We start from the raw sequence: 14,373 nt of genomic DNA, 5'->3' as shown, positions 1-14,373 counted from the left end.
ATCTAGTGATATAGCTTGTATGGTGGTTAAATGAACTTTCCTTCCAGGAGTCATGTAATGTATAGCAATTAGAGCTATATTTCACTGACAAAGTTTAACACTGTCCCATGAAAAGGCATTTGACACATCTGTATTTTTATAGAAATAGGAACCATTTACCTAAAAGTTATCAGTATGCATCAGATGGCATAGTTAAAAATATCTGAATTTTCTTTGAAAAGTCTCTTTGAATTATTATTAGAGAATCTTCTGAAGGAAGACATATTTTTGCAACAGCTATAAGAAAAACTTTTCATTGGAAAGACAGTTTTCTTAAAAAGTATAGATAGTTTTATTTTTAATCTACTTTCAAGGGTTGTTACATGGCAATGTAGTCAGAACATTCTTCCTGTTCTAAAACTTACAAATTAGGTTGTCTGGAGTATTTCAAATATTAAACTGAATGTTGGGGGGTCTCATTGTATTTCTTAACTTAGAGATATTTAACACTGAATTCTAACATCCTTGTTTTTCTCATCTCCCAAATCCTTAAAGTTTAACATCGCCCAAGTTCTTAATCATGTTTGTATACCTAATTTGTTGTACACTTACTTATTCATTTATTATGTCTTCCAAGTGAGCAGAGTTACAGAGATCCATGAGAACCAGTTCTGGCTCTATATGCTTGTGATGAGATGGTCTAAAATCTCCAAGGAAAGGGCAGGAGCACTTTCTAGTGGGACTTATCAGGGCAGACCATGATGTGGGAATTTATGCTAAGTTGTTCTTGAAATTGGCCTTGGTTGTATTTAAATCATCTTTGTCTCTTAACTTTGTGGTTGGTAGGTATAGGACATCCCAGTCAAAGTAAATAATAGATCAATCAAGGACATCTAGGTAGAAATGGTAAGTTGTGTGTGGAGTTAGTAAGTGGATCAGTTTAACTAACGTGGAGAGTTTCTGTAGTTACTGTGGATGATAATGAAAAGATATATCAAAGCCAGATTATAGAAGCTCTTGAAAGCTAGACCAAAGGTGTGGGTGCATTGGCAAATAATGGTGAGGCAGTATTTTATCCAAATCAAGCTTCTGACAATGAACAGTCTGAATTAGAGTGGGAGAAGTCTTCTGGGTGTTAATTAGGCAATTGAATAAAGGGCCAGAACTAGAGTGGCCACCATGAGAATGGAAAAATAGAATTGGATACAAGTGAGAGTTTGAAGGAAAAATCAGATCTGCCAACTAATTGGTTATGGTGTGGGAGCTAGAATGACATAACGGAAATAATGATGACTCAGAATTATGATACAGTTTATCAGGTGACTGGGGATGACATTTACATATCGTAGAGATCAGGAGGAAGAACCAGGTAGTTTTGTTTTGTTTTTTGTTTTTGTTTTGTTTTTTTGAGAGAGAAAGAAAGAAGGGCAGAGGGAGAGAGAAAAAGAACATCAAACAATCGTGAGGTCATGACCTGAGCCGAAATCAAGAGTTGGACACTTAACCCACTGAGCCACCCAGGCACCCCGTCTCCTTTTTTTAAAGTTTAAGCATGTTGAATTTGAGGTGGGGGTATCATAACTACACAATAAGACAATAAAATTTAATATAGTACCATTATTAAAATAACTACGTTGAACTCTTACTATTTAACTTCTGATTTGTAGCACTCCTAGAACATTTCTGTCTGCAGAGTTCTTCCACACACGTAACAATTTATGTAGTGCATTTTGTTTTCTGTAGGTTTGATGCTATCATGTGTTAAACTTCTTACATATCTAATTGGCTTAAAATTTCACTAACTTTCCACACTTTTTTAAAGTGCTGGGGTTTTGGCACAAGATACTGAATGCAAGAGTAATCAGTGCCAGGAAAATTTTATTTTATACTTTCTTAGCTAACTTACCTGTTGAGATATTTAAAAGAAATTATCATTAGCATTTTGTCATCTGATTATTGAAGTCATTCTGGCTTTTATCATTATGTGATATGCATTATTCCGTGCTGTCAGTACCATTCGTGCCTGGAAATTTAGAATTTTCTACTGATAGCTATTTTAATATTTCTCTAGTTCTGCCACTGTATGTGCACATTTGCTTATATATGCCTTTTTCCTCAGAGGTAGAACCCAAAAGCTCTAAAAGCTATTGTGAAAATTAATGGAATTTAAATGAGATTATATAAACTGCTGCTTAGTGTGGGGAAAGCTGAGAGATTTGGGGATATGAAAAAGGCTAGTGCAATGGTATTTAAAAAAAGAAATTCATATATAATAAAGTAGATCAGAATGGTAAAGGAAAATAAAATCTGAAGAATTATTGATGTTAAGCTGTAAATCTGCTATGAGGCATCTGGCATCTTAGATCCTAACACCCGAAATCTGTGTGCAAAAATCAGCAGTTTGGAACAGTCTTTTCTTTCTGTAAAACCAGCATTTCTTCCAACATGTATTTGACACTGTACTCTTCACTAGCTCTTCAGACTTATGTTCTTGGGGTAAGAGTTGACAATGAAATTTTAAACTGTAAGAGAAAGATTAGATACAAATTTAGGAATTGTCATTCTGATATCACACATTCCTCTGCATAAATAGAAAAGTCAGAAATTGCTGTAGCCTAATTCCAACCAGTTAATACCATGTTGTTTTAAACGTGTTAAGAGTTTGTTTCTTCCCTAACGGTGGTTATTTTCCATCATGGAAGTCTGATGTTACCCATCAATTTTTAAAAATAAGTGGCAGCCTCTTTCTCTTGTACTGCTTCATGCAGTCAAGCTGTCAGTCCATTCCTACATTTCATATTACTCACTGATCTGTAGAGAAAATGAAGATTTCTACTTTGGCCTTAAAATTAGAACTTCAGTTTTAAAATCAGAATTCAGAAAGGATTTTTGAAGTAATGTAATCAACATCCATTGACTCACAGATAAAAACATAAATTCCATTAAGCCATTAAGTTAAATGACTTGTTCATTTTTTATGGGCTTGTTGATGACCCAGATCTTTGGACTTCTACCCTCCCATCTGTCTAGCCTCTTTCTCTTACCATGCTGCTTTTTAAAGAGACTTTTTGTTGAATGAAGGGGATGGCCTATCACATAAAAACAGAAAACTAGCAGCAAGAAGCTTCTAAGTGAAGGTAGAGGAAAAAATGACTTCTGAGTTCGCCTTGATTTGGAAGAAACAACCTCACTTCTTTTTTTTTTTTTTTTTTTTTTTAATATTTATTTGTTTTGGAGAGAGAGACCGAGCATGAGTAGGGAGGGACAGAGAGAGCCAGAGACACAGAATTCAAAGCAGGCTCCAGGCTCTGAGCTGTCAGCACAATGCCCGACGCGGAGCTCGAACCCACAAGCCATGAGATGAGATCATAACCTGAGCTGAAGTCGGACGCTTAACTGACTGAGCCACCCAGGAGCCCTTAAACAAGCTCACGTCTGATTTCTCAGACACACTCAAGAATTATATTTCAAATCAGGTAGTTGTAATACAAGAAAATGCTACATATAGGCACTTATTTTTTCAAAAATGGCATTATGCTATTTAATTCTGTGGAAATTTAACTACAAAAAATAACACTACAAAAAATTATGTTTTGTTGTAGAGTAAACAGTTAAACAGCTACTGCTGTATCTCCTGTTAGTTTAGTTTAGTTTAGTTTAGCATGTTAATAAGCTTTTCACCAACCACGGCATTCTCTGGACAATACTGGAGTCTTAGCTTGGGATCTTCTATGATGGGATTCCTCATTGAATGTTGCCTGGTTCTCTAGTCAACAAGCTTCCTTGTATGAGAAGCTTTCTTTGAAATTTCTGTATAGCAAACAGTGCTACTAGCGAGGTTTATGTGAACGTGACTACTTTCATCACTTTAAATCCAGATATCCAGATACTATACTGTGTTTCAGCTTGCCGGTTAGAGAATACATGCATGGGATTTTTTTCCCGCCTTGATTTCAGTGTTCTTCATATCCCTTTTGTATAAAAACTTACTAATTGTGTGGTAAAGATAGGCATTTTATTCCTAGGTTAGGTGGTAGCCATGTTTAGTTAAGAACCGGGCTTCTTGAGATTATTTCCATGATTCAGGAAATCATATAGTAATTCACATCAATAGGTGTGCTGATTCAGAGAATTTTCCAAATAAGTAAAGTTTCACTATCTGCATGGACCAGTTACATCAAAAGGCAGAAACTGTACGTTTTCTAAGAACACCTTCAGCAATTAAAAAAAAAAAAAGTAGGTGCCCATCTAGATGGCATTTACACTGTAGAATATTTATTTTTATTTATTTTTTAGATGTCTATTTATTTTGAGAGAAAGGGAGAGAGAGAGCATGTGTGCAAGTGGAGGGGGTGGTGGGGCAGAGAGGGGAGAGATAGAGAACCCTAAGCGGGCTCTGAGCTGTTAGTATGGAGCCCGATGCAGGGCTGTCTCACAAACCAGGAGATCATGACCTGAGCTGACATCAAGAGTCAGACACTTAACCAACTGAGCCACCCAGGTGCCCCTACACTATGGAATATTTAAAGTCATGAATTAATTGGCTAAGGAGCGTCCATTATAATTGATTCCAGAAAGATAATCACATGTCAGCATTTAAAACCCTGTTAAGAAGTATGGACATGACACTACTAACAAAAGACATAGAGCTGGATTCTAGAGCTGAGTTTGACTCTTCAGGTGCTTTAACTTAAAGCACAAAATACCTGTTCATGTGAAGTAAAATGGATGAAATTTGACTACCAGCTACTTGGAGTTCTGTTACAGATTTTTTTTTTTTAGATTCTGAACCTCCTATTAAAAGAATATGAGTGTAATGTTTATGTAAATGACAACTTGATAGATGTAAACAATTTTTTGAGGAAACAAATAATATGGCCTATTGCTCAAGAAATGAGCCTGCCCAATAAGTTGCTAAAGATTTCCAGGGTTCATTGAAGCTTAAAGCCCCTTCAATTAGCAGGATTTAAATAAAAGTCTTTATTGTAATTCATTGTATAGACAGGTTAGTGATAAAAGTGTAGGTTATAATATGAAGGATTTCTGTAAAACTAAAGGTGTTCAGCAGTTGATTTGTTCATTCATATATTCAACAAATATACATATTAAGTGTCTTCTATATGTTAGGCACTGTTACAAGAGCTGAGGATACAATGGAGGCAAAGTCTTGCTCTTGTAGAAGTTCACAAAGGTGGGCACTGTACATGTAAACAACTATATGATGTCACGTAGTGATAACTGCTAAGAAGAAAAGTTATGTAAGAGGACAGACAGAATGACAAGGGTGTGTGTGGTGGGAGGCAGGTGCCATTTTGGGTAGGATGGTAAACAGACTCTGAAAATTTGATATTAGAGCAGAGACTTGGAGGAGAGAATAAGAGAGGTGATTATCTCAGGGAAGAGCATGCTAGTCAAGGGGAAGAGTGACTCCAAAAGCCCTGGAGATGATCCTGCTTGTACTGTTCAAGGAGTAGTAGAGAAAGGGTAGAACTCAAACAAAGCGAGTAGGTGAGGAGTGGCAGATGAGATCAGAAAAGCTAGCTGTGGGCCAGTTGTGTAGGGTCTTAAGGCCAGGACCTATACACTTGATCTTAGCCAAAAGGCCAAGAAGCAATAGAGGCCAGGACCTATAAGTAAGGACTTTGGTTTTAATTCAGAGTGAGATAGAAAGCTATTGGAAGGTTTTCTGGCTCCTCTGTGGAGAATAGACAAGAGTGGATGCCAGAAACCAGTTGGGTGAACATTGGAACTGGTTGAAAAAAGAAGATGATGGTATGGGGACCAGAGTATGGAGTAGATGTAGTGAGAAGTGGCAGATAGATTTTGATGGCAGAGTCAATAGGATCTCTTAACATATTGGATATTGGGTTTTCAGTGGGGGATATTCAAGGATGACTCCAAGATTTCTTGGAGAAGGTCAAGGTTGGAGAAGTCATATACTAAGACTGATAAGAGAAAGGATTTGGGTGAAGCACCTCAAGAGTTGTGTTCTGGGAATATGTTTTGGATGCCTGTTAGTTATGCAAGTAGAGAGAGTATATAGGCAGTGAGATAAAGGAGCCTGGAATTCAGGTGTTGGTCAGGGCTTAGGATATACTTTGGGAATTTAGGGTATAAGACTGGAGTATGTTAGAGAAGAGGAACAGCCAATAAAGCAGGAGGAGAACTTGAAGTTGTTTCAGCTTTATGTATGTTTCTCTTATAAATCTTCAGGGTAATTTCTGAATCTGAAAGGAAATGCTTTGCTGAGATGTCACTAGTTATGTATATGAAATACTTCCAAAGCAGAATGGCCAAGAAGAGTATTGATGTTCTTCCCTCCTCCCTCCCTCCTTTTGCCATCTGCAAACTGCCCTCTAAATGTTTTTTAAATGTTTTCTATCATAAAAGTTATATGGGGAGTTGAGATTAGCTAGATGTAAAACATGCCCTCAGGATGCTTACAGGGGATGAGAAATGTATACAAATAAATACAGTGCTACATTTCCCTTAAGGGACTGGTGTGCTTCTTATGCTAATGAGCACTGTGCAAATCATTATGTAGCCTTTTTAGCCTTGGCTACCAAGAAACTTGGGGAGAAACCTGATGCTCAATTTATAATAATTATGTTAAAAATGAAGGTTGACATGTTTACATTCTGGTTTTTGTGTTCTTAGTTTCTACTTTCATTTGTATTTTTATGACCTCATTAATATAAGCTGGCTCAAATCCTCTCTGGAAATGAATAGCGATATTAAGAAAAATGTAAATGTCCGGGCTATGGAAGTTAAGAGGACAGATAAATTACCTTACTTTTTTGTGTTTTTTGTGTTTTTTAACTGTCTATTGCATGTGAACATTTTAGGAAGAGGTGAAGTAAAGCATATACAGAAGTACAAACAATAATATTTTTAACTCCTCCATTTGGTGTTCACGCAGGGATTGTCCTCTGCCATCCATAGATTTCCAGAGAGAATCTTCCTACTTGTTTCTTAAATGCTCCACATCATCCTAGGGAGCTTATCTTAAAATAAGCCTGTTGCTTGCAATGAAAATAAAAAAGTGGGATGAGGGAAGAAATGGATTTCGAGATGGAAAAATTCTATTATAATTCTGGTATTATTTAGAAACCTATAAATTCTAATGGTGTTACCATAGTCATCCTGATATTTTCAGCAATCCCAGTCACTGAAACATGAACTGGAAGATCTATAAAACTAAACTTTACAAAATGTGTAGACTCATATTTTCTCATTTGATCACAGATTGTGCCAGCTTTACTGTGATAACAGTCCCCAAATTTCAGCGCCTCACAACAATAAACAGGTGTATTTCTCTTTTGTGTGTCCCATGTGTGTTCTCATCCTGGAAGCCGAGCTAAAGGATCAGCCTGTATCTAGCATGAGGGAGACTGTGGCAGAGGGAAAATGGCTGCAGCAGAAACTACAGAGAGGCTCTTAAAGCTTCTCCTTGGAAGTGACACACACCATTTCCACCTACTTTTCTTTGGCCAAGTCTGATGTCAGTGGGGTGGTTAAATATAATCATATGACAGGGATGGACAGTAAATAACTGGGACAAAAATACATTCTACCGCCCCAGAGGGTAGGAGAGCATAAATATGATTATGATATTATTATTTTATTTACTTATTTATTTTGAGAGAGACAGAGTTTAGGGGAAAGGCAGAGAGAAGGACAGAGAATCCCAGGTAGGCTTGGGAGGCTCAATCCTTATTTATTTTGAGAGAGAGAGCGAGTAGGGGAAAGGCAGAGAGAAGGAGAGAGAATCCAGGTGGCATGGAGCCCAGTGCAAGGTTCGAACTCACGAACCATAGGATCATGACCTGAGCTGAAATCAAGAGTCAGACACGTAACCAACTGAGTCACCCAGGCACACTTGATTATATTATTAAGGAACCATTATTAGGAATCTCACAGGACATTTAAAATTTTTTTAATTTATTTTTTAATTTTTTAATGTTTATTGAGAGAGAGAGACAGAGTGCAAGTGGGGAAGGGGCAGAGAAAGAGGGAGACATAGAATCTGAAGCAGCCTCCAGGCTCTGAGCTGTCATCACAGAGCCCAAGGTGGAGCTTGAACCCACGAACTGTGAGATCATGACCTGAGCCAAAGTCGGACACTCAACTGACTGAGCCACCCAGGTGCCCTCACGGGACATTTTAGTTTCAGGATCCTCTTGGTAGGAAGAGTTAGAATTAAACAAATGTTTTTTAAAAAGTTAGAATTCTAACAAAGAATAATTTTAGCCCTCTTTCTAGAAATTTGTGGTGGTTAGCGATGTCTTAAGTAACAATACTTCTTGTCAGAGAAAGACATTTTATAGTTAGATATCTCTACTCTCAGGTTTGAGTGGTGATTGATCTGTTGTGTACCGAAAAAAAAATTTTTTTTTTTCAGTGAGGAGCATATCAGATGAAGATAGTGATAATGTTGGGCAATCCAATGAGTATGACCTCAATGACCGTTTTCTAGATGATGAGGAAGAAGAATATGAGCCAACAGATGAAGATTCTGACTGGGAACCAGGGCAGGAAGACCAAGAGAAGGAAGATACGGAAGAGCTTTTGAAAGAAGCAAAAAAATTTATGAAAAGGAAAAAGTAACTTTTTTTCTGTGCTAATATATGGCTCATATTGTTCTTTCTGGAAAAAATTCAGGAACTAAGGAGGCACTTAAGCGATAATTGTTTTCCTTCTTTTTATAGTTATGAGTTTATTATTGACTCTTTGCAAATGAAACATTGATAGGTCAACCTTCATGCAGTGGATGGAATTTGTTTTGTTGCCTTGCTTTTTCTATCCTATTTAAAGCATCTGGAAATAGGAAGCAGAGAGTTAAAGAGAAACAATTGATATTTTTTTCATTTACTTTGTGTGTTGGTAATAAAAAGTAAAAGCCATAGGTTGCACAAAGTTTGGCCTTGTTTCTTTTTTCCAAAGATTCTACCTTTATAGAATACTAGGTATTCTATAGGCAAATTACATCATGGGTGGGAAAGCATGCCTCTTTCATTGCTATTGCAGTAATTCTTCAAGCAGAACCAGGCTTTAAAAAGTGACAGCCATCATATAATGGCTGTTATTTTTTCTAGTACCCTGGATATGAGCTTTACAATTTCATTTGCTACTTTTATCCTTTGAAACTTGGGGAAATTAGTACCAAATGGATACTGAAAATAGATTCAACTAGACTATCGAAATGTTCACCATGCAGGGAATGTTATTTTGTCCCCCGTATCTGTAATTTACTGTATGTCTGAACTTGAAAGTAGAAAAACCCAAAGGATTTGACAGTTTTGGGTTTTTTTGCAGACCTGAAGTCCTGCCTGATTATTTTAACTCTCAATGTTCTTTCATTACATTAAAAGATATAGAAATGATTTTTAACCATAATTTTCTCAAATGACATTAGTTCTTTTTCCTCAGATGAAAGCAGCAAGTTGTCTGCTAGTGTTCAAGATTCTGGCCTTTTATTTCAAGAAGAACCCCTTTATTCTCTAGTTTTATGAAGTATATCTCTGTTCTCAAACAACTTTAAGCCCTGTAGTACTCTTCATTTTAGGTGACTTAGAATTTTTGAAATACAGTTTAGAATCTTTAATAGCAGTTGGGTATCCGAACACGGCAGTAGGCATAGTATTGAAACCATAAATCACTAGACCAAAAGTATCCTTGTTAAATACTAATATTTTCTATTCTAAAAGAACTTAGAAATTTATATCTTAAAAAAGCAAGACAGATTTATAATTGTTCTTAGTGTTTTTGAATGTCTTTCCAAGTTAATTATGTAATATTAAAATTAATTTAAGCTGACCAGGACAAGACAAATGTTTCTTTAGGCTATTATTACCTATTATTCTGACTTTGCCTTTGTTATTTAATAACTCATTTTTCCCTTCTAATGTCCCTTTAGTCTCGGGAGCTTGACAGATCTGTGAAAAAAAACCTTTTGACTTATTCTCATCCCTGCATTGACTCAATCCTTAAAGTGTTTTTTAATCCACTCATAGATAAATCCCAAAGGAATTGAGAACGTGTTCACATAAGAACTTGTACGCAATGTCCACAGAGGCATTATTTATAATGGTCAAAAAATGGAAACACTTAAATGCTCATCAGCTAATGAATGGATGAACAAAATGTGGCATATCTCTATAGTGGAATATTTTTTGGCTATGAAAAAGAACTGAAGGATTGATAAATGCTATAACATACCTGAAAATGTTGTGCTAATTGAAAGAAGCCAGACAAAAAAGGCCACATATCACATGAACTCGTTTGTATGAAATACCCCAAACAGGCAAATCCATGGAAAGTAGATGAGTGGTTGCCAGGGGCTGGAGGAGGTGGGGACAGAGGGTGACTGCTAATGGGTACAGGGTCTCTTTATGGTTGTTAAAAATGTTCTAAAGTTAGTGTTGATGGTTGCACGATTCTATAAATATACTAAAACCCACCAAATTGTACACTCTCAAAGGTGGATTTTATGGTATGGGGTTTATGTATTTCAATAAAGCTGCTATAAAAAGAGAATGTAAGAGGTGACACTAGTCTTTCAGAAAGAAGAAAGCATTAATGTCAGAATGTGTTCTTGGCAATAGTGTCATAGCTCATGGTAGCTGTTTTTTAAGGATAATTTGATGTGGCTTACCTACTCATCCTGAAGACACTATTGGGTATAACATATCTCTCTCTCTGTCTATCTATAACTCAGTTGACTAGAGTGTAGTGTAAATTTGACACTCGCAATTGGATTATATTTAAATTTGTGATTGACAAAATAGAGGGAAAACTGAGGACATTAGCTTGTCAGTGGGCTCAGGAGCAAGAGCAATGTTAACAAAAACTTGGTTCTTTAAAAGTAATTGCTGTCCCAGGGCTCCTGGGTGGCTCAGTCGGTTAAGCGTCGGACTTTGGCTCAGGTCATGATCTCGCGGTTCGTGAGTTCGAGCCCCATGTTAGGCTCTGTGCTGACAGCTTGGAGCCTGGAACCTGCTTTGGATTCTGTGTCTCCCTTTCTTACCATCCCTCTCCTGTTTGTGCTCTGTCTCTATCTTTTGCAAAAATAAATAAACATTAAACATTTTTAAATAAATAAATAAATAAATAAATAAATAAATAAATAAATAAATAAATAATTGCTGTCCCAAACAGTGTATAGGAGCTAACCCTCTCTATCATGTGGGTTCACAGAATTAAAACTATATCTGTGTCTCACATTATACATTTCTCACCAACGTGCTTAATTCTTAAAGCAAATGTTTTTTGTTGATTTCTTGGTGGGGGTGAGGTATTTCTGGGACCTTGGGAAGCTGAGACATGAAGATTTTCAGTGACCCCTGGACACTGATTCTGTTTTTGCCCCAGGTAGAGGATGGCCTTGTTGATACTATTGGTTTCTAGAGCTAGAAGATCCTAGTGGTTGTAAGCATTCATTACATGTAGGGAGAGCAAATTGTGAGCATTACATGTAGGGAGAGATTGTGAGCATAATTTTCCAGAATGATGACATAAAGCTGAGAATAAATGGGCGATGACTTTCTTCCAGTTGATGTGTGCAGAGTTCAGTGTCACCAACATACCCCATGGTGGGAGGAAATGCATACTGACATCCTGCATCCAACCCTGCTCTGTGGGACCACGTTGTTCCTATAAAGTTCTCTTTCTTGAGTAGGAATCTCTAATGGGTGTGTGTGTGTGTGTGTGTGTGCGCTTCTGCCAATCTGCAACCATACTCAGCTCCTCTACAATAGATATTGAAAGAAAATAAAGATTCATTACTGCTGGCATTATTACTGGCTATCCTAATATAATGTACATAATAAACTTTAGTATCATAAAGAACCACAGTTGTGTTCTGTTGGGCCCAACACCCTGTCTTAGGTGTTGGTGATTCAAAGAAGAATAGCATAGAGTCCCTATTTCAGTGTGCTTACGATTGGTCTACTCAGAAAGATAGAATATACTCATTCAGTAATGACTACTGAATAATATGGAGGTTACAAGGGAGAAAAAGACCATGGGGTCTACAGTCACAGAGCTTACAGAGGCAGTGAGACAATTACCTAAAAAACAACAGAATGTGACTAGTCAGAGAAGGGCATGCTGGATTATAATTTAAGCATCTTGTCTTGCTGCATATTGAAATACAGTCTCAATCTTGAAGAAAAGCCTTTGTATGATGGAGTTGCAAGCTGAGTTGGTAGATTTTTTCATGGAAAACAATTTTTACTTGAAAGAATTATAGGCAGATATGCTACAGTTATTCAAACTTGAGTATTTGACAGACATTTCCTCAAAAATGTACTAAGTGGGCCTGTTTTTCAAGGAAAACAACCAACAGTATTGGTTATAATTGTAAAATATAAGCTTTCAAGCAAAAATTAGAAATTTGGAAAATCTATATTTGTCACTATGAGCTTGATAGCTTCCCAAAGCTTTAAAAACTGTTATCATGGTATTGTTAGTAATGTAATATCATATAATGCTCTTAAGGCATTAGAGAGATTTACAAAAGTGTAAAACATTGCCACTCATCTTAATAAATTAAAAAATAAACCTAATTGTTTTTCATAAAATACATTTCATAAAATACATTTCATAAAATACATTTCATAAAATACAAAATAAATAGGTTTGTTGTTTTCAAATGAATTAGTAAATGTTTTAAATTTCTCAATTATAATTTCCAAAGTGATATATAGCTATAGGTATGACCCTCATAAACAAAAGCTCTTTGGGGTCCTTACTAATCTTTATGAGTAAAAGAAGTCCTAAGGCTCAAAATTTTGAGAGCCACTCAATTATATCAGTGTACCATTCACTTATGGTGGGATAATCCTAAAATCTCTGTGCTTTAACAAAAGGTGCATTTTCTTATGCCCAGATTTCCTGTGTTGGGTGACTCTCCGGAGCATGGACTTCCATGTGGCAACTTGGTAGCCCAGGCTTTCGAGCCTCCATCATCTTGTAGTTGTACCATCTGGAACCTGAAACTGTCTTAACCACGACTGCAAGGGGAATAGAGGAAGTTGAGGCTTGTGCCCTGCTAATGAAATGCTGCAGGCTGAAAGTGAACTCATTACTCCTGCTCGTAGACCATTGGTCAGAAGTAGTCACATGGCCCTGCCCACTGAAAGGGGTGCCCAGAAAAGATGAGAACCAGATAGAGTGAAGACTAGTCCTGGCCACCACAGTCACTAAAGGAGTGGGTGATATTAGGGAAAAGAGATTTGGGAACAAGAGCTTGAGTTCACTATTTAAGGAGTAGAAAGATAAGATTCATTGAAGGAATTAGAGAAGAGAGATGTCAGGAACTTCCCCTCTGTAACTCACAGTCTGTGATACGTAAAGTCTCCTAAATGATCACCTCTTCCCTGAACATTCTCATGATATGCTCCTTCATGATGGCTTCCTGCCTACCTCTACTAAAGGGAGAGGTCTCTTACCCTTCCTGGCCTCCTGCCCTTCCTCCCCATCTTGCTCATTCTACCTTAAGACTCATGTTTCTGGAATTCCCCAAGCTCCCCCTCCTGCCCTGTGGCCTTTGTACCAGGTACCTCTGTTGGGAATACTCTTCCTCTACATCTTCACATGGCCACTGCCATTCACTCTTGGCCTCTACTCAAATATCACTCCACAGGGAGCCTTCTCTGACTACCGATCTAAAATAGCCACTACCTCAAGCCCCAACCCCACTGTCTCTTTTTCCTGCTTTATTTTCATAGCACCTATTATACTGCCTTCATTGTCCCAGTTGTTTGTTTATTTGCTGTCATCCCACTAGAATAGAAGTTCCATTTGGGAAAGAACATTGTCTTGTTTATCTCTGCATCTTCAGTGCCAAGAACAATGTCTGCCATGGGTACAGCTACTCAACACATATTTGTTGAATGAAAGAGTGAGTGAATTTTCTAGAATTTCCAGGATGCTCTAGGGAAAAAAAAAATCATGTTTATATAAGCTTCAGAAGCCATAAATACTATAAACCCAATTTTGAAGATTCACGGTACAAATTTGTTTATATAAGGCTATGCCATGTCTCCCAGTGAGAAGCACATTTAATCCAGCATTTCACAAACTTCTATCACCACTCTACTCCTTTTTGAGCATCACCTAATAAACATCCTATAAAATCAGAATTCCATTTGGGAAAGGCTGCTGTTGGCTATGGAAATCTCTTGAGGATATTTTAGGAGGAGAATGACATCTTCTGACCTCCAGGCAATCCCCTGCTCCCTTTGTTTCTCCTCCTGCCTCCAATTTGCTAAAACACTCTCCACAGTCTGAGCATCTGCAACCTGGACTCCCATGAAAGAAAAAAGTCTGCTGGTGGCCACTCAGGAGTGTGTGTGTGTGTGTGTGTGTGTGTGTGTGTGTGTGTGTGTGTGT

General features: G+C 37.3%; 1 protein-coding gene across 2 annotated transcripts in view; it reads left to right on the top strand.

Moving 5' to 3' along the window:
* The window catches only part of APLF (aprataxin and PNKP like factor), an 85,161-nt gene extending 75,216 nt beyond the window's left edge, over positions 1-9,945 (top strand). Inside the window, exon 10 of one of the 2 annotated variants that reach the window (XM_040458210.1) lies at positions 8,456-9,945. In XM_040458210.1, coding sequence (XP_040314144.1) covers positions 8,456-8,586 — 131 coding nt within the window. In that variant the 3' untranslated portion in view covers positions 8,587-9,945. Of the gene's footprint in view, positions 1-8,380 lie in introns of both variants that reach the window. The other variant, XM_040458209.1, reaches the window with a different exon arrangement.
* The last annotated feature ends 4,428 nt before the right edge of the window (positions 9,946-14,373 follow it).

The sequence above is a fragment of the Herpailurus yagouaroundi genome, unplaced genomic scaffold (assembly GCF_014898765.1).
Source record: "Herpailurus yagouaroundi ecotype Mexico unplaced genomic scaffold, PumYag 221, whole genome shotgun sequence".
Taxonomy (NCBI): Eukaryota; Metazoa; Chordata; class Mammalia; order Carnivora; family Felidae; genus Herpailurus; species Herpailurus yagouaroundi.
The sequence above is the reverse complement of the archived record's forward strand: the minus strand, read 5'-3'. Positions and strand labels throughout refer to the sequence as shown.